Source organism: Centrocercus urophasianus, unplaced genomic scaffold (assembly GCF_019232065.1).
Source record: "Centrocercus urophasianus isolate 14NV4802_14NV808 unplaced genomic scaffold, USGS_Curo_1.0 seq_42, whole genome shotgun sequence".
NCBI lineage: Eukaryota > Metazoa > Chordata > Aves > Galliformes > Phasianidae > Centrocercus > Centrocercus urophasianus.
The window spans coordinates 1334167-1354706 of NW_024885000.1; the positions used below are offsets into that span (position 1 = coordinate 1334167).

General features: G+C 41.6%; 1 protein-coding gene across 3 annotated transcripts; it reads left to right on the forward strand.

Annotated features, from left to right (window-relative positions):
- The first annotated feature begins 80 nt into the window (after positions 1-80).
- Positions 81-19325, forward strand: NGF (nerve growth factor). Of its 3 annotated transcripts, XM_042833830.1 has the most exons (4): positions 280-363; positions 15154-15293; positions 17699-17887; positions 18432-19325. In XM_042833830.1, exon 4 carries the CDS (start codon positions 18444-18446, stop codon positions 19161-19163), a length of 720 nt encoding a protein of 239 aa, XP_042689764.1. In that variant the 5' UTR covers positions 280-363; positions 15154-15293; positions 17699-17887; positions 18432-18443; the 3' UTR covers positions 19164-19325. The 3 variants fall into 3 exon arrangements, with proteins under 3 accessions (XP_042689762.1, XP_042689764.1, XP_042689763.1); XM_042833829.1 differs by lacking the exon at positions 17699-17887; XM_042833828.1 differs by lacking the exons at positions 15154-15293; positions 17699-17887 and having other exon boundaries at positions 81-363; positions 18495-19325.
- Positions 19326-20540: the final 1215 nt, after the last annotated feature.

The window sequence follows — 20540 nt, forward strand, 5'->3', positions numbered from 1 at the left end:
CTTGACAGTGGAACCAGGAAGTCGGAGGCTTTTCTTGCTATTATGCATGCACAGTCATACAACCAGTGCATGCTTTCAAACTTTCACTGCACATCTGTCCATCACTGCACGGGCTAGGCACCAAGCCAGCAGCAGAATTCCTACGAGTCTGTGCAGCTCCCACACGTTTACAGCACTAGGACCCTGAGGGAGCTTGATTTCAGTGAGTCAGTGCAGCTAGCTGAGCCCTGAGAGCAGTGAATGAGGCTGGGAAGGCAGAGGGAATGTGAATGGCTCTTCTGGCTTGGGAAAGTATCCGCAGACCGGGGTGCTACAGACTACAAAACAGCCTGGACAGCCCTCCAGATTCCCATCCCCTCTAAGGTGAGTGAGCACACAACAGCAGTTTTCTCAAAGCAAGTCGTGTGGGATTGAACGAGTTGTGGAAGTTTGGGATCTTCAGCATCAGTCGATGTGGTTTTTTTTTTTTTTCTGTGCAGTGATTTTTGCACTCTCTTCAAGAGGAGTGTTTGAAATACAGAGTGCTCCTTGCTTAGAAACCCCATTTGCTCAGAAAAATGTTGGTCTAGTGAAGCTGAGGATTGTATCTGCTAATGCACGTTAAATTGTCTGCATGTTTGGAGTGTGTTCATAGAGCTTTTGTGCTTACATTCAAAGCTGGAAACAAATCTTTTGTAAGAACAGTTTAACCTTAGAGGAAGGTAAGTATTCTCCTTGTGGTTTTTATCCAGGTAAATAAAAATCTAGTTCTACTTGCACAGCACTGTAGCTACTTCTATATGGAAATTCTTTATTGCTTTAGTTCTGAATATAAGGCTTAATTATTTTTTCCTTTTCTTTTATGGCAGTTCTACTGAAGGTAACACTCTTTTTTCTTAATATAAATTAAATCAAAGTGTGAATGGCCCAAGGCAGAAGCCTTCCAGCTTAGGGACGGCTGTAGGTTACACCATCCGTATCCTCTAGGATGTCCACTTGAAAACACTTACAAACTGCCTTGACAGACTGAAACTGACAGTGCTTATTGATTTACGCTGGGTGCTAACGCTGTTCTGCCTGATGCATCAGTCAGAGGCAGAAATGGGGACCCCAGTCACAGGGACGAGAAGAATTTGTGTGCTGGGAACAAAAAGTGCTTGTGCTTCAGTTGCTTTCTTCACTTTAAATTTCCCTTATATGCTCAAGGAGTTTTAAAGAAACAGGGGAAGTGAGCGTGCTTGTCAGGCTGGTTTTTCCAAGCTGCCACAACTTCAAAGTTGCATTGTAACTATAAGACAAATCATTGATGGGTGTTTTCAAGCCTCAGTGTCACAATAAAGCCTTTTTCATACTTTCTTTTTTGCAAAGCCTAAGTAAAATGTGACAATTATCTGCAAAAAGATAGGCAGGAAGTGAACTTGCCAGTAAGTTCATTTGGTCTTTGCACTTCTGAGCTGGTTTAGATATTATGGAAACCAGGCTTTTGTGAAAGCCTGAAAGTGACCCTGACAACCATCTTGTGTTTGTCTGAAAGTCAGAAGGTTACAATACTGCAGTGTTGGGATGGAGAACCAGTAAAATAAGGAAGATTTGTCCCTGGAAGACATTAAAGTCAGGGATGAATCATTTTCTAATAGACCTCAGTAAGATCTGGAGAGGAACTCATTCTGACGAGTGTGTGCAGCACAGTGATGGTCATGTCACATCTTGACTGGTCCCAGCCCCTCACCCTGAAGGGATGCATCAGGCTGACAAAAATGATAGCAGAGGAAGTAACCGTGGCTTTATTTTTCTCTCTCTTAGCAAAGCAGTGTCCGTTTTCTCAATCAAAAGCTCAAATTATCTTTTCAGATGTCTTCATTTAAATTCAGTGGAAAATTAGCACAAAGGATCATTCTAACCCACACGCAAGTAGTTATTGTATAGAATGATAAGCTAGCATTTGGCAGCCATTATGTAGACTATTCAAACATCATATCTGAAAAATATTTAAAAGACATATAAAGGTTGGCCCTTTTCAGGGCAAAATACCCTTCTTTAGTGGGGTAAACAGAACAGGGTCAACACATTTAAAAACTGGATCATTCTATCCATAGAATAAATTACTGCTTCACGACTTTGGGCACAGGGAAATGTTCCTTCAAGTGTAAATTCCATGAATTGCTTTTCTCTACAAGATGCTTTTAGAACTAATAGAATGCTGAATGACAACAATTGGAAATCAATTGAAAGCATGGAGGAAAAAGTATTTGTAACTTTAAGGAGGTAATGTAGTTCTGCCATTTGTTTCAGTTCCTAAGAAGAAACATTGCTGTTAAATATCAAAGGTTAATAAAATTAATGCTTCATTCCAAAAGAGTTAATTTTCTAGCACCAAAAGTGGTGGTATTGGTGGGCTCAGAGTTGTGTCTTTTAGATATTAGTTCAATAAAAGCTAGTGAAACCCAGTAGCTGTCAGATGGGCTGCAGCAATGGTGACCTCTGCAGGTAACCATCCTTTCCCCAGGAGTTCAAAGGGCTGATTCAGAAACTGGTAGTGAAATACAACATCTGATATGCTGGGAGAAATGGAAGATAACATCTCTTCCAGCACAATTTGTCTCATGCTAAAAGGCACACGTAACAATGCTACTGCTTTTATTTCGTAGTAGAAAGGCAGTCCTCCTTAGTCTGAATTTGACAGGCACGCACTTATGCAAGCCAGTGTATTTAAAAGTGTTTCTGTGATTGAAAGATCTCCTGCTTTGGGATGGATGTCCTGTGGGATGCTGTGGCTGTACGAAGCCTTTCTTTTTTTTTTTACAGCTGTGCTGAATTAATTACACCAAAAAAATACGTGGCCAAGCAAAGCAAGATCCTTTCTGCTTATGCCAAGATATGGTAGTACCTATTAAAGTGATGTATGTGTGCTCTATCTGCCAGATGCCAGCTGCTTATGCATTGTAGGTGGTGGCAGGAAAAATTCAGACTTTTGATAGAAGCCTGTACTATGCTCAGGATAGGACATACAGATCCTGAATATTGCTTGTGGTTCTCATTGTTGTCCACATCTCAGAAGAAGAATGAAGTAAAACAAGAAAGCAGACTGGCTGTATTGGTGGAGAGTTGTGAAGCCAACGAAGCTGGCAGGAGTTGACTCCACCAGCCTACAAGTCAGCGTGTTTCTGAGTGCGTTAGGTCCAAACGAAGCACACCCAAGGACACCACACTGCACAACTGCTTTCATGTGCTCAGATGGATGAGAGCACTTGATTACTTACAGGCATAATGCCTGGGTGGTTATAGTCATTTGAATGGTGTTTAAATTACACCATTACTGTATAGCAGGAGGAAACACACAGAGTACTGTTCAGTATTTGGAGCTTGCATACAGCCATTAAAATGAAAATTACCATATTAGGAAGAAATTCTTTGCAGAAAGTGGTGATGCAGTGACACTGCTGCCCAGGGAGGTGGTGGGGTCACCGTCCCTGGAGGTGTTCAATAATGGTGGAGATGTGGCACTGAGGGATGTGGTTACAGCCATGGGGGGCATGTGCTGCCAGTTGGATTTGGTGATCTTAGAGGACTTTTCCAACCATGGTGTTTCCATGGTTCTATATGCACACAGACATCAGCTTGTACCTGCATACGCCCATGAGTGAGACTTCACTTAAACCCAAAATGAGAATGTTTTCATGATGTAATTGGAAATAACACGCAGGATGACTTTACTGCTAAGCTTCAGTGGTGCCACTGAACAATGAATGGAACACCTCTGACTCTTCCTTGCCTTTGAGGCAATGATCGTTTGCTAGTAAAGGCTCTTCTTAGCTCTTGCCTTTACAGCAATGCTTTGCGATTTTACAGCGTGGTGGTTCACAGTATCAGAAGATCCAAATCAATATCAGATTCCCATCCCCTACTGCTGGGAACAGTTGCATTGTATGAACTTGGCGTTCGAGTTTCATTGTACTATCCTTCCAAAGAAAATAGTTCATGGATATTTCATGCACACAGCAAAAATCCTTGGCTGGAGTTTTAGAATCCAGACCCCTGCATGCTCTCCCCTCAGTCTGACAGTAATCCCATAATGTTTTTCTGAACAAAACCCTGACTGCTCTCAGAAATCATACCTGCAGTAACCAGAAGGCTTGATGTGCTTCCTGAATTAGTTTCTTTGGGCATAAACCATCACAGTGATTCCAAAAAAACGTGTCCCGATTCTTGTTCTTTACTTCAAAATGTAATTTCCTATTTCCAAAGACAACAATGTGCTAATAAAAGATCAGAGTGTAGTCCATTGAATTGTTGCATATTGGAACTGTCAGTGCAAACAGATCCAAGCACAAAGGCAAAATATGTAAAGCAGAAGATGATTTCTTCCATGTCGTTTTTGGCCTCTGTTTACTTAACATCGACAGAAGTATCATCACTGAACGTGTTATGCAAACATGACACTTCCAGGAATAAAAATGAGTGCAATAAATGAATAACTGTCAGGATGAGCCTGCTTCCTTGTCCTAGCAGATCATTTAGTTGAGAATTCTCTCTTTTCTAAATGTGATTTTATTTGTTTAAGGATGATTGTTTAATTTTTTTTTCCTATTCTCAATCAGTTTGTATCTTTTCCCTTTGTATTGTATGGGAATAGGGACAGATCTTTTTGTGGTCTGGTTTATTGACTTGCTTTGCTTGTCTTTATTTTGTTATTGATACAAATGTATTCAATCCAGGCCATTAAAAAAAAAAAAGCATCGGAAAATTTTGTAATGGAAATTAACCAGGTACCTCATTGCTGTGCATTACTTTGATTATGACACGTTTAACAGCTCTATCTCAAAGAATATCTGTTTTTTCCATTTTGAAATACATCTTTTATTTCTGGAAGCCTTTACGGCCTGGGTGACTCAGGTATTAAACACTGCTTGTTCATAAAGGCATTTCTTTGCCCCGCGGTGAACAACACAGCCTGCACTTTCTGAAATGCATCATTTCCTGTCCATTATTTCATGATCCTTTTGAGATATTCTGTGCAGCAGCCCCAGCTCTGCAAGGTGTTTACGCTCGTGCTTTACGACAGCCGTACCAACAGCTCTGTTGAGCCATGGCAAGAAGAACTCACAGTTCTGAAGAACGCAGCTGATCAGTGCGGCTCTGCTGGAATGCCATCATTGCACTGAGCATGGAAACTACTCTATTAAGGCCTTTAGGAAGGGTCACCGGGGCCCATCTGCAGAGGGTCAGGCTGAGTTAACTGCAAACTGGTTTTTCACTGCAGCTATCAGTTTCTTTTCATTCCCCGCTGCCTTCACCCCAATGCTGTTCTTAGGAGGGCTGAACATAAAGGCAGAGAGAGAAATTATTTCTGGTTTACGTTACCTAGTGCAAAAAGCAGACTGAAAAATCAGCATTATGAACAGAATGAAACTTGGTGGGTATTCAGTACATGGTTCATAAAGGGCCCAGTGGGAATTGGAGTGAGAATTTATATTGCTTTCCACATTCCCCAAAACTCACATGGGGAAGCTCCATATTGCCTGGAGAATTGATATGGCGTTGTGTTAAGACACACAGCCCAGGAAACGGATCTGAAGTCTGGAGAAGAGCTCTGACAAAGCCCTTCACCCTTTCTCCTGTTTCTTTCAGCTTTATTACACTTTTCTCCCAGCAATGCCATCATTCAACGAACTATAAAAGCCAAATAAGAAATCCTCCGTTTCTGGTGTTTATGTTGGGTGAAGACTTGTTGGCATTAGAAGAATTCATCACCTTACGCCAGCGGAAAAATAAAAAAGTAGTTATTGTTTACTTTGTAATATCTTATCTAAGGCTCTCACACCTCGTTTGCACAGTCTGTGATGTGTAATAGAGCTGGGTGAAGGTGTTTAATTCCAGGTGTATGATTTGCAGCCAGATGTCTGAGTTGTAACGTTTGTCATTATGTGACTTGCTAATTGAAGACGAATACTGTGTCATGTCGTGGAGGTTACAGGATGATTTGGGATACACTGACTGCAACGTGGTATTAAGGTGTTATTTGTGCTTGGAATTTCCGATATTACCCATGGGATGGAAGAGCTTCACATGACAAATATCCAATATTTTACGTCAATGCAAGCAGGCAGTAAAATTGTGAAGCCATGTGAGTGCAAGAAACAAGATGACTCATTTACAGATGTGCTGATGATAAATTCTTCATCACTGCACATAACCTGGGGCATCAGGAACTAGACTAATGTTCAGATAACCACTGTTTTTCCAAGTGGACAAACTCTTGCCAGAAATTGACAGGAACTTTCTTCAGCTCCTGTTTGAAATGCTCACTGCTAGATACAAGAAACAAAACCCATAGAAATAAACTTTTTGGGATTGATTCCTCTAGAAAACAGCAACTGAACTTAACTGACTTCACTGCAAACTGTGCCATTTCCCTTCCAGGTGGGATTTTTGCTGCTCGTGGTAATATCTGCAAGAGTTGCAGAAGGTTGATATCTTCTAAAAGCTTCTAAAAATTTGCTGCCGTCTGTGAGTCTAAATCAGGGGGTTTCTGCCACTTATCTGTCCCAGAAACAAGGCAGCATTGCAGCACTGTTCAGAAAGAAGAATGTGAAAGGGCAAGTGCTGTGTTCCAGTCCCTTAATCTGTTCATTGCATTGTGACATAATGTAGGCTTGTAAAAGGGGTAGTAAGTTTCCACTTGGAGGGGGCCCTAATGGAAACCTTCCAATTGTTTTCCCTGCAAAATATGAATTTTCGGGGATGGATTAACTGCATGATTGAGAGAAAAAATCCCCGTTTTATCAAAAATTCATGGTTGATATTTTGAAACAGTTGATTGAACTCAGTCACTAGGTCTTGATTACAGTCTAGCATTTCCTTCTGCGTAGGCTGATCCATAGGGAATGCCATTCATTCCAACACTGAACTAGAGCAGGATGACTCAGATGATTAATCAGCTTTACTTTTTCTTATTAAGAAGCAAATATTTGACTTCCCCATCTGCTAAAGTGATGAGTGTCAAGCTCATGTTATAACACACATCATTTTGGTCACCCTTGACTCATGTTCTAAGAGAGAGAAAGTAAACTTGTAGCCTATGATCCGTTATACAACTACAGGATTAATGAACACAAACAGCAGTACTGTTGCCTGTGTTTTCAGTTTGACATACAGTCCTTGTCATCTGGGGCCATCCTTGCTGCTTTCTGATCAATATTTGTCCCTAATTTGGAAGCAACCTTAAGCTGTGGTTTATGGGTTCTGACAGTGGTTATCTATCAGCTGGTAGAAAAGCAGCCACTGAAACCTGTATTTTGCTAAATCACTTCCTAAGCTAGAAATGAGAACAGAATCTGCAGATGAACCACGTCCCTAATCTTCAATTCAAACATTTGCTGAATTTATGATGTTAACAATTCACTTACAGAGTCTTCTTGCACAAATCATTACAATTAACCGCAGAGCCTTTTTTTTTTCCTTTCACTAATAGGTAAACCACAAGAGAAATGCAGCCAGTGTGCAAAGTTTGCGATCACCGTCATGAAATGGACATAATGAACCCAGTAAACACATTTCAATTGAAAGGCACAATGATTCTAGACAAACCATCACTCTCCCAGCTCCCAACTAAGTAGGTCTCACTGCATGGAAAGGCTGCCAGCTATGGGGAACGGTTTAGAAAGTTAATGACATTAAGAATGGGATTCATTGGCGATTGTAATTCTAACTTCACTAAGCATTGCCAGAGGCATGACATGAAGAAACAAGTACTATTTCAAGCAGGCTGCAAAGCCAAGGGACAGATTAGCATCTGTTGGAATCGGCTGCAGTTGAGATTATTTATCCTTGAACGTCACAAGTTTTCAGAGTGCCTAAAATGATTGTTTTTAAATTATTTTCACAAATCTCTGCATTCGGTTCCTAAATTTAAAATAACCTTTCCCTGGGTTTTCGCTGTGCGCTTTCAAATAAGTGAGCGTGAGGTAACTTGGAGTTAGAAGGCAGGGGAAGGGGCATTTCTTTCAAATTGCTCGTTGTCAAATTTCACCTTTTACGTCAGAGAGGAGCAGGGAGCAGTTCTGTTGCTGTAGGATAGTCGGCACAGCCTCCAAGCTGCTGATTTTCACATTTAGGCTATGTTGCTGTGGACTTTGTTTCTGCCTTATCCCTCTCTATCCTTACTAATAAGATTAAGCCTTCGTCCACATTCTTCTAATTAAAATGCCATAATTCTGGGAAGAGATTTCAGGCCTACTTTTAGCGTAGTAATCAGGTATTATCCGTATATCTGTGAGTTCAAGTTACCATTTTTTAATATGGAAGTTTGCACAAAGCTAGCACTTTGCATGCGGGCCAGAGAACACAAAGCATTATGTGATGAGTTGTGTCTGAATATAACTCATTATCCACAGCAATTAGAACAGCAGGCTTCATTTTGTAGTAGAGGCATCGACAACATCCAAATGCTACAGCTTAGCTGCAGTGCTGCTCAGGCTGATGAGTTCATGGCTTTGGAGATGTCATCCAATAGTTTGAGCAACCAGAGGTTCCTCATATCTTGCTTGGAGCATTTCTGCATTTATCTGCAACATTTTTCCCTTACTTAACTGTAAGAAGCACATCCTGAAGTTCAAGCTGTGTTCCATGTACCAGCTGCAGCCTTTAAATGTTATTTACAAGTTATTATTTCTGTAGCTTCTCATTCCCATAACAAGTTACCGTTCCAGGATTTGCAAACAGTGCCTCCTCCCACTTCATCTCCTTCCTCTGTACGCTGTTTTTTAAACTATGTGAAGCAGTGCTAAAAAAGAAGTTTTTGTTTAGTCAGCTTCTTGAGACTGTTTTGAAGAATGTACGGTGAGAACATTTTTTTGCAGTGGTTTGGTCATCCCAGTTCCAAGCATTTGCACATTCAATCTATTGATTTTTCACTTTATGGAACTAAAAAATGTTCTTGTCTAATGTAATAAAAGACCATGGGGGCAATAATGTAGTAAACACAGGAGCAGTGATCTTCTAATCCTTCTAGAAGTAACCTTCTAATTTATTCTTAGAATTTGAAGCTCTCTATAAGGGGAAAGTCAATGAGCCACACATAGCTTAAGTGTGAACGGTGCAACATCAGTGATTAGCATTAAGGTTTATACAGACCTAGAACAAGGACAGAGAATCCTAGAAGAAAAGCTGTGCAAACATGCAGGAGCTTAACAAAAGGAAATCACGCATCTGCCTTGTCACGCTTTTTGACTGTAGCAAAATCTGAATTCAGTAACCAGATGATGATGGAATAGCAAAAATACAAACTTAGGAACGTTTGTTCTACAAGGGTCAGTGGTGGGTCCTGCACTTGGGTCACAACGATCTGTACAGCAGTACAGGCTTGGGGAAGAGTGTCTGGAAGTTGCCCAGTAGACAAGGAGGGACCCGGGGTGCTGGTCAGCATCTGGCTGAATGTGGGCTGTCAGTGTGGGCAGGTGAACAAAGCCAGTGCCATCCTGGCCTCCATCAGAATTAATGTGGCCAGCTGGGGAAATGCTTGTCCCCTTGTTTGCAGGCACATACCTCACTATCATGTCCAGCTTTAGGTCCCTCACTAGATGGAGGACAGGAAATTGTTCAAGAGCGTGCAGAGAAATGCAACAAAGTTGGTGAAGGGATGAGAAAATAAGACTTTTGAGAGGTGACAGAGGGAATCGGGGTTGTTTAGCCTGGAAGAGGCTGAGAGGAGAACTTCAAAGCTGAAAGTTTGTCTTGCATCCAATGTAACTGTTCAATTGCTTTGAATGTATGGGGGAAAATGGGTCACAGAACCATGGCAGTGGGAGAATTGGAGCGGGTACAGGATCAGTACAATCTTCAGAAAAAGCTCAGGTTTTGCAATAAGAAGAAATGCAAATATCTGCCCAAATGTTTGCATGTCACCCCACATGCAGCAGCACATGGCTCGCTGGTCACCGCTGTTTGTTTGCTACTCATTCCCAATCAACATACCTCTCAAATGTAGTCCAACCACTTGTTTGACAACAAACAATTACTTTTTTTTTTAAATGCATTTTTAATTTTTATAGGCATTTTAAATCTTAAGTATTATTCCTATGTAATCATAAAATCATAACTGATACGTATTTTTAACAAAATGAGTTGATTAGGGTGAATTAAGGTAGGCGTAGGCTGAGTGTGACCGTGTTGGGAGATGTATCAACTACAATAGAAGAAAGTCCATTTCTGAAGCTCATTTTTAGTTTCTTGTCACAGTTCCCATATAGTAAGGTAAAGTAAATCATTAGAGAAGGTCTTCAACCATTAGGAAGTCTCCATAGGTCTCATGAAGGTAGAAGAGCTGATTAAGAAACATCAATGAACATCTTAAAAGTTTAAAAAAGTAAAAAACAAAGGAGCATAGGCAGCTTTTAGAGAAAGAAACTGCTCAGTAGGGATGCTGCATTATTCTTCAGGTTCTTCACCTTTACAAAAAGGATTTCTACAGATAGACCATAAGCTAGTGACCAGTTTGATTAAGTGATCTGATTGATCCATTCAGTGGTTTGACGTTTTTTTAATGGAAGCATATACTCAATTCCATTATTATTTCTCCACTATCTCAGAAATTTCTAAATGATCACAGGAACATCCCTGTTTTGTAAGATGGGAGTTTTATTTTGCAATCCTTTATCTTCAAGTTGTTTTTCAATGGAATAAAAAAACAATATATCATTGTGAGCATAAGATGAAATTCCTTTTTGAGGTAAAGAATGAACGGAACGGGACAGTCTGAAACACACAGCTATTAAACGTCAAGAAGGTCATTACTGTCATTTCTAGATGCTGTTTGTGCTTACATCATGTTCTGTTCCAAGTTCCAAGGAAGGTCCATTGATCCAAGGATCCAGAGAAACATCACAGGTTATGGAATCTATCTTCGAGAATCTGAACATGACATCCCAGCTTACTTTCTTTTCTTCATTTTTGGAGTCATTACACTTTATGCATCACACTTCAAGATGTGCTCTATATCTAAACATCTCATTTGTTTCAGATTTGTTTGCACAGTGGTAGAAAAATGAAGAAAGATTTTAAAAAGAGAGCTTGAATTATTATTATTATTTTTTAAAGCTAGTATCACTCTTAGAATTCAGATGGTTCTTATTAACAAAGGTTTGGACAAGAATCAGGATTTACATTCCCTTCTGAATAGCTGGAATAAGATCATTAGTTGGAAGAGCTTATTGGCCCTTAAAGACGTATTTTTCTGCTGTAACTACTTTTGGCTGTAAGATGGGATACTAACATTGTAGTCTGATTACCCTTTACTTTCTCTTTCCAGATGAATTCCAGTTTGATACTGGCACTTTCATTATTAAACAAACAAAAAAAGAGTCTGAAATTCCAGTTCTTTCATGTGGTGTAACACATCTTTTAGTTCTCTGGATTTCATTTTGGGTCATTTCATATTGGAAGCCAAAAATCCCAAGGTACACACCTGGCATAACCAGCTCCAGAACCGTTTGGAAAAGGTGCAGAGAGAGGAAAGGACAAGGTAGGGTGGATCTGTTTGCACAGATCTCAAACGTGGCCAACTTTGAGATGGATTTTTCCCATTCCTGCTGACAGTAGTTTCCCTGTCAGTGCCTGAGATCTCCAGTCACTGCCTGGTGCTGGCTAATTAAGATGTAGGAAACCCTGCTGTCCTATGAAACACACACACACTTTGTAGTCCATGCTGAAAGTATCAAACAAAGCAACACGTCATCACGTGTCAATCTGTAATTTCAGGGTATGCTTTAAAACATTGTAATATGGAGATTATATACAACTGTAGTAGGTTAGGTAACTTCTTTCTAGCCAGCATTTTTCTCTCTAGCTAACTTCAGTTTACCAGTTTTATTCCATCGAGGCCATTGACTTCAGGCTAATCAGATTCACATGATTCTTCTAAAGTTGGTTCCTGTTATTTATTTTCAGAGAGATTTATCTCAAGTGGCCATTAACTCATTTTTCCCTCACTGCATTAAAGGGATTTCTATCCAAACTGAGATCTGATATCTTTTATTTGTTGAATATCAGTTTGTTATCTTATATATAATTTTCTGTCAAAGCAACTTTGTGCATGTTCATCATGTGTGTAAATGGTCGATCTGTCACAAAAAGGGCTGCATCCCAGTGCAAGTTGAACTCTGTGTGTCCTTGCAAGAATCTTCTTGTTGTGCTCTTCTATTAAGAGTCTCCAATGTCTACTGCAAGAATCCAGCACCTGTTGCTGCAGGCTGCATCTCTCCTATTGGGTAGCTTCATTTGGAGTGAATGGCCTGTCAAAGAAGCTAGAAAGTTGATGGGCAATAGACTTGGTTTGTTTTCTGGGGCCAAAGTGAATTAAAAGGAATTGTGCTCCTTTGTTCCACTGCTGATGGCTGAGGTTTGGGGACAAACAGAACTGGGGTTTTAGGAGCCCACAGTGGTGCTCTGAAATCATCCCTTGAAGTGAGGCCCAGGCAGACAGGCGCAGGGAAGATGCCATCTCAAGGCTGCTTCTTTGCAGAGGCATTAGCAATTGAAACATTTGGGTACCGGTTCAGGAGGATAGGAGTGACAAAATCAGGTGCTTGCAAATAAGCCATTCTGATTACTTACGGCCCAAGAACTATAAAACGAAGCTTAAATATAAATGCTTTCCAAATTCGGATAGGTTTCTGGTTTGGTGAATCCTCACCCCGCAGATGATGATTCATAATACCCTTTTTCTTTAACTGTCCAAGGACAGAAGCATGGTGGGCTATCGAGCATCCTTATTATTCTCACTGCCGAGACTAAGGCTGTTGTCCATCCTGTGATGATGATGGTCATGGTGACACAGTGGGCCATCATTGCTGCAGGGCAGCATTTTTCTCAGTCTACTGCTCTCCCTAGAAACACTCAAAGGAGCATTTCAGCACTGGAGGCCTTCAGAACAAAAGGAAGTGCATGAGACACAGGTAATTTCCAACTGGCTCTTCAGCATACATAAGCCTCTTATTTACAGGATGAGTCACTGTAGATGTAATAGAGGAATTAAATCTTGAATTCATTAAAAATTCCCATTTTCTTGCTCATCAGCTCAGTGAAGAGACTAAGGAGTAGGAATAAGGTGATTTTTAAAATTTTTTTGTCTCCCAAAGTTTGTAATCTTTTATGCACATAAATTCTGAAGCAAGACATCAGTAGGATATTATCTTCATCTCTGGGACTGCTAGGTACAAAGGAATAGTGTGCAGATGCTGTCTTCAGCATCATTTGAATAACACTGCATGATTTACTGGATTCTGCCACAGCTGGCAATCCGGGAAGAAGGCAGCAAAAGAACTTAAAAAAAATACAACCTTCTGAAAATAAACTCTTTTGTGGTTAAATAACCAGCCAGTTGGAACTGAAGCTGTGTTTTCTTAGGGTGGCAGAACAGTAGGAAAAGCTGTTGGATTATTTTTGGCAGTGGTCACTACTTTAGATCTATCATTACTAAACTGACAGAGTACACTGAAGAGGTTATTGCTTTATTAGTACATTCTTCCAAAAAGCACAGCATACAGCAGTGCTGCACAAAGCAATACAATGAGCACATAACAAGAGCTTGGAAGATTTCAGATTTATGAAAATTAAGCTGTTGTATTTGGATCTTGGTAGCAGAACCAAACGCAGTAAGCACACAAAATGGCAGCCAGCTCTCCTGGCTGCAACACAGCAGGCGTAAAATGAAGTCAACTTAAAAAAAATTGAACATTACTTTGTACGCTGGTGTTAGGAGCATGTTCTCCATAGCAGCTGCACCTGAATTTCCACACTGAGTCTATCAGGATACTTTGCTATATGGGAGTACCTTATACAACTCTTCTTTATCTTGTTAAATGGGACAGATCAGTTACCTAAGTATTTAAGATGAATTTACAGTCTGCACCATACTCTGCTGAGAAGATACCTAAATACTAGATTCATCTGAGAAGGAAAAAAATGTTTTTCCTTTGATTTGGGTCTACGTGATCATTTGCAGTGTTACAATTAAGATGAGTTATTTTTTGCCTTGATAGTAGCCAGTGGACAAGCAGTTGAATCTGTGCTTTCACGTGCCTGCAAATTTTTTACCCTCAAATTCTTTTCAAATATCAGCAAATATCAGGTAATTCTTGGATAACAAACACCCATCTCATCATTCTCCTTCTGAATATCTATTGAATTCAGGTTATGATGTGAAAGAGCACACGCAAATGAAAGATTTTAGGCATCATCTCTTCACCAAAACAGTGCTGATTCCAAACAGTCAGCAGAGTCCCATCACCACCACTGGATATGCTGTGTGATGTTTCATCTGTATTATTTTTTTCCATTGGAACTATTCTGTAGGTATTATAAATGCCTGTGTGGTCCTGGCAGACCTGCTTTAGATGGCTCTACTTGAGCAGGTGGGTTGGATCAGATGGAGGGAAGGTTTAGATTGGATTTCAGGGGGAAGTTCTTCATAGAGAGAGCGGTGAGGTGCTGGAACAGCTGCCCAGAGAAGCTGTGATGCCCTGTCCATCCCTGGAGGTGTTCAAGGCCAGGTTGGATGGGGCCCTGGGCAGCCTGGGCTGCTATGAAATGGGGGGGTTGGTGGCCCTGCCTGGGGAGGTTGGAACTTGATGATCCTTGAGGTCCCTTCCAACCCAAGCCATTCTATGATTCTATGAGATGGCCTCTGGAGGAGCCTTCCAACCTAAACCATCCTGTGCTTTTGTCTCTGGTTTTGAGTGAGAACTGACGACATGTGGTGTCATCACTTGTAAGCAGATTTGCCTTCCAGATGAAGAAGATGGGAAGTCTGAATCCTCATTTGTCCATATCTGTTGTGCAAACTGAGTTCAGATGGTTACATCAGCAAGCATTGTTTTGTTATGCTGCATTTCTCCTGCTCGCAGTCAGCCTGTAAGATGCCTGAGAGGGATTGGGGACAGTGGATAATTAAGTAGGGTCTCGTAAAGGGGCGGAATAAGGTATCTTGTCTTACAGGCACACTGCTTGTGAAAGCCACGATTGCACTTTAGACAATTAATACACCATAACAGTGAAAAAGGCACAGCTCAGAGAGCCAAGAGCGTGGATTTGTCCCTGTACTCCTGCTATCGAGTGGGGAAGGGTACTGAAAACATGTATTTGCTGGCTATTGACTGAAACAAATACTTCTAATTCTAGTTGAACACTGAGTAAGCAACTCCCAGACTCAGCTACGCAGCCAAACTGGCCCGATGGCATGCTGCAGCCAACCCCAGCTCAGCATCTGGATGAAATAAAGACCTTTCTCAGGAGCAGCTTTTTGTGCAATATACTCAGAGGTAAGCACAGCACACACAGAGCAGACTGAAATCTTGTATTACCAGCATCACACAGCAGTCCAAACATCTCTACCAGGGGAAGTGTTTGTATGAGAATAGGTAGCAGGGCATCTGATGAACAAATGAGAGAAGAACTGCCATCCTGAAATTAAAAAGTAATCGATCTGTCTTCTGAAAAGTGAGGATGAGGGCAGTTTGCATTTAATAGTCTTATTTTTTGGAAATGCTTAGTTCTTTGACATATTAAACAAGCTGCATCACTGGTATCTGCTAGCTAGCTATTGTTTGGCTAACAGGGGAGTTCCCATGTATCCCTTCTTCCCATATTCTGCCTCCAGAAATGCCTTTGTGGAAAATGGTTTATTACAAGGAGGGATAATTCACTTAGAAGTCACAGGGCTCATTAAATATCCTCTGGTTTTGTACAACTGTTGCATTTTTGGTATTGAGAGGTTTGTGGTAACAGTTGTGGCCCACGTTACAAAGGCTGTAGTGCCAGCACTGGTACAGCTACGCGTCTCCCTGGAAGCTCAGGTGGCTGCACTGGATGGGAACTGTGTGAACACTTAGCAGAAAGGACCATGGAAGAGTCCAGTAGCTAAACATAGAACAAATTTAGAAACAACCCCTAAAACAGCTTGTAAAATACCTTCACATCAGCAAAAGTCACAATCCTGACAGTCTTAAGGCATGCCTATTCCATAAATGTTTTTTGCTTGCACTGTCACTGAGACTAATCCACTTTTTGAATCTGTTTTTTAATTTTTAATTATTTTCTAGTAATGTTGTAATAGATTAAAAGATTCAGTTCTGAATCTTCAGGAAAATACCACATATCCCATATACATTTGCTTGTGTTTGGGCCACAATCCCATAGAATGCTTTGCCAGAAGGACAGGAAATACAAAGAAAGATTCAAAATATGCAACCTAAGAAGCTCAGAGAAAAAAGTGTGGCAGAAAATCAGAAAAGAGCTCTTTGCTGGCATTGCTATGCCTCTTTTCTATAGAAGGGAATAATAAAAATGGGTATTATGCATAAACACGATATGCTGAGGCTGTTCTGGCATGTCTGAATTGCGCCTGGAGTTCGTTCTGCAAACCTTTTCCATTAACATTTCTGTTGGAAAAGCTAACTTTCTAGAGATGCAGTGACCCATCTGATTTTAATTTGGTTGTTGAACAAGGGGTTACTCTTTGAATTGTGCACAGCCAAGCTATTGAGCTACACCTAGTTCTATTTCCTTGTACAGACGATGATGGCTGCTCAAGTATGAGCAGCATGTGGGCAAGCAGCAACCCTCAGTCTTCTTTTAAGTAAATTAAAGTAGCTGGAACAGTAAGGACTTTCTCTGTGAGAGGGATTTGACTCCTAACCATCGTATCATCCCCATTTCTTCCAGTCCAAAGGCTTAAAGGAGAACTGCTACTGTTGCTTATGGCATTTCTCTTTTGTCCCCATGATGCAGGGTCTGAAGCATCTCTTCAGTCTATTTGGCATGTCCTGCTGATTTCTTAAATGCTTGCTAAGCCCTGCACAAACACAGCTGTTTATTTTATTTCAGCTCATTTGAGATAAGAAGTATCCACACAGGACCCTATGGTGCATGTCAGGGTTCTGCATTTTCTACAAGACTGCATCCCAGCAAAGACAAAGCTTTAGTGCCTCTTTGAATTCTAGTTTGAGAAAGCTGAGCAGGAAGGAGTGAAGTCAACAGTCATTGACCCAATCCCAGAAAAACATTAGGACATGCTGGGAAATCACAGCGGAATTGCACAGCCTGATTCCTCCGTTTGAAAAACCCTGTTTGTCCAGTGGGTGTGAGGCTGCCTGCCTGCTGGCTGGACGCTGCAATTCGGGGCCAGCTGAGGCACGTCATGCACAACAGAGCAGCAAGACAGGGGAGGAGCCTGTATTGATAGGGATTTATGTTTTTTTCCTGTTTATATCCTGTCTGTACCTCATAGTTCTTCACAGAGGAATACAATGTCAGCCCTTGACTGCAATTTCAGATCATGTTTTCAGTGCCTCTGCTGCTGATTTGTTCCCTAACATATGGCTGATTTAGTCAACACATGGCAGTTACCTAATAAAGTATTACTGCTGCTGGTGTTCCAGCATAATATTGTTCTTAGAGATATTTTAGATATTTGTCCCACATTTTTCCACACCCAAACAGATGTGCACATTCTCCAGGCTACAGGAAGACTAGCACTCGCTTTGGGTCTGCTACACAGGGACATTTGTGCAACTTCTTGCTCGTGGCACTGAAAAAAGGACGGTGTGTTCCTCTGTGCCCAGTACTGTGACCATAATGGTTTTAGCCACGCTCTACCTAAGATGCCGACCAGAAATAGTCTGTCACCCATGGTGCTCCTATGTAATACCCATATTTGTCCTAATAGGCAGCCTGAACTTGGACAAATCCCATCTGCCCTCGTGACATGTGATGTCTGAGCTCTTCTGGGAAGGAGCGTGGGCTTTATCTGCCCCAAATCAGCAATGTGGTGCGTCCCGAAAGGGCAGATGGGATAGATGGAGGCTGCTGGAGGCTGCTGAGCCAGCCAGAGTGCTGGGGCCTGTCCACATGGCAGGTAAGTGTGGCTGGGAGTGTGTGCTAATGGCCGGATTCAGGGGGTTCCCCCACTTCCACAAATACCAGCTCGGTGCTCCCCACCCTCGCCCGAAGGACAGCCATGCAGACAGATGAACTAAACAGACAGCTATGTTAGCCAAGGTCCTATTTCTACGCTTGCTCCTCTGCAGGGTATTTGCAGCCAAAAGACCAGTGCTGGCCGAAAAGGTTATTGCAAAAATCACCAGAGATTTTACTCCTGGGAACATGCTGTCGCCATATGGTCTCCGCATTAATAATACCAAACAAGTGCTTCATAGTGTTCTAATAACAAATACCAGAGGAATTAATAATAATCTAGCTATTATTTTCTAATGTTCTCACTTTATGAACAACTTTTATACTGTCTGAACGAGCTCTTCTGGAAGATCCACATCTGGTACCCACATGAGAACCTGATGAAATCTGTATGGTCCTGGGTATCTTACACATTTATTGCCAGCAACACCATCTGTTTCTGCCAGCGTGGCTTACAGTAATACTACATTTTTCTTTTGTTCTAGGTGCATAGCGTAATGTCCATGCTGTACTACACTCTGATTATAGCTTTTTTGATCGGCACACAGGCAGCTCCAAAGTCAGAGGACAATGGTCCACTGGAGTATCCTGCAGAACACTCCTTACCCAGTACACAACAGAGTAACGGACAGCACATTTCCGAGGCAGCCCCACAGACAAGCCACGGCCACTTTGCTTGGATGCCAGATGGAACAGAAGATTTAAATATCGCCATGGACCAAAATTTCTTTAACAAGAAGCGTTTCCGGTCTTCTCGGGTCCTGTTCAGCACGCAGCCACCTCCAGTGTCAAGGAAGGGACAGAATACGGGGTTTCTCAGCAGTGCAGTCTCTCTCAACAGGACTGCCAGGACCAAGAGGACTGCACATCCCGTACTGCACCGGGGAGAGTTCTCAGTGTGCGACAGTGTCAGCATGTGGGTCGGGGACAAAACCACAGCCACTGACATCAAAGGCAAAGAGGTGACCGTGCTGGGAGAGGTCAACATTAACAACAACGTTTTTAAGCAGTACTTTTTCGAGACCAAGTGCAGGGACCCTCGGCCAGTGTCCAGCGGGTGCCGAGGGATCGATGCGAAGCATTGGAACTCTTACTGCACCACCACACACACCTTCGTCAAAGCACTGACCATGGAGGGCAAGCAAGCAGCCTGGCGATTTATCCGGATTGACACAGCCTGTGTCTGTGTGCTCAGCAGGAAATCGGGGAGACCCTGAGACGGAGCTGAACCCCACAACAGCATCCTCCTATCCCCCTACCTCAGCCTGTAAATTATTTTAAGTTAAAAAAAAAAAAAAAAAAAAAAAAGGACTGCATGGTGTATTTATAGTTTATACGATACAAAAAGAACCTCATTATTTATTAAACTCTTTTGGAAACCTTTCGTGTTTTGCAATTCATTGACCAGCCGGACTCTTCAAAAGACATCCACCTTTGTCGTAACGCAGCCCTGCAGCTCTGAGCTGCTCACAGGGCCGCTGGACAATCTTTGTTCACCATTTGGCACAAGTGCAGTGCTTTTGTGGCCTTTATGTGTATCCCTCTCTTCCCCAGCAGTTTCCATCACGTAACCTGTCAGCTTACTTAGACAAATAAGCTGAAATGTTTTGACCAGTTACCAAGAGGCTGAAAAAAAGTCTTTTCAAAACTTGCCTCTACTTCTACTAATTATCCTTAGAGGTATTAGTTTTATTAGTCATATCAGTGAATTCCTGGTAGAAAACACAAATCTTCATGATGCCAGATGCATTTCTAAGCATGACTCGTAGTGCATTTTTTACAAATTGGCAAAATGTTTTCACTGCAAAAATGATCCATTCTCAGTTATCTTTGAATATTTGTCCGCATACAAGCAGAATCCAGATAAATGTATTTTTTAATTAAAATGCTGTTCTGCAGCTCATTGCTCATGAGCTGTATTAGAGTGATGGGGTTATAAATGTAAACCTAAATGTGTAAGTCAAAAATCATCACGTAGTCGATAATTAAACAAGGGAATGAACTCAAGGTGGTTTTTTGGCAGCGAGGCGTTGACACAGGAGCAAATGTTTTCATGCATGATAGAAACAAAGATTTAAAAATACAAGTCTGTGTTTTAGCAAGGAGCCCCAAAGCAAACCCTGTGCTCATCATTTCTGTGCTTTGGAGAACACTGATTTCGGGAAGCAATAGTGGAGCCTGGGGTCCGTGCTGGGTGTTGCAGTCATTGCTCAATGGATAAAGCTGTATTTTCTCTCTCACTGTTTCCTTTGGAAGAACAACTGCTATCCATTGTAGAAACTGTTTCAAAACAAACACCATTAGGGTTTTTAGCTTTGTTTCTTCCAAGTCCTAGAGGGCACACTTTACTCGCACGCTGTTCTTTCCGTGATGGAAAAAAGCAGCCCTAACATTTGCTTCCCCAGCGTCAACAGCAAAGGACAGCAAACCTCCAAAGAAAATGTACTGTTGTAAAATAGTGCCAGTCTGAGAGATAAGGTGACAGTACAGAGCCCATTCCTGATAACCACTGGTACTGCACTTTTCAGCCTCCTCGAGGAAGTGATTATGGTGTGGGACAGCGATATTCCAGTAAGAATGTTATGTCCTCTCCA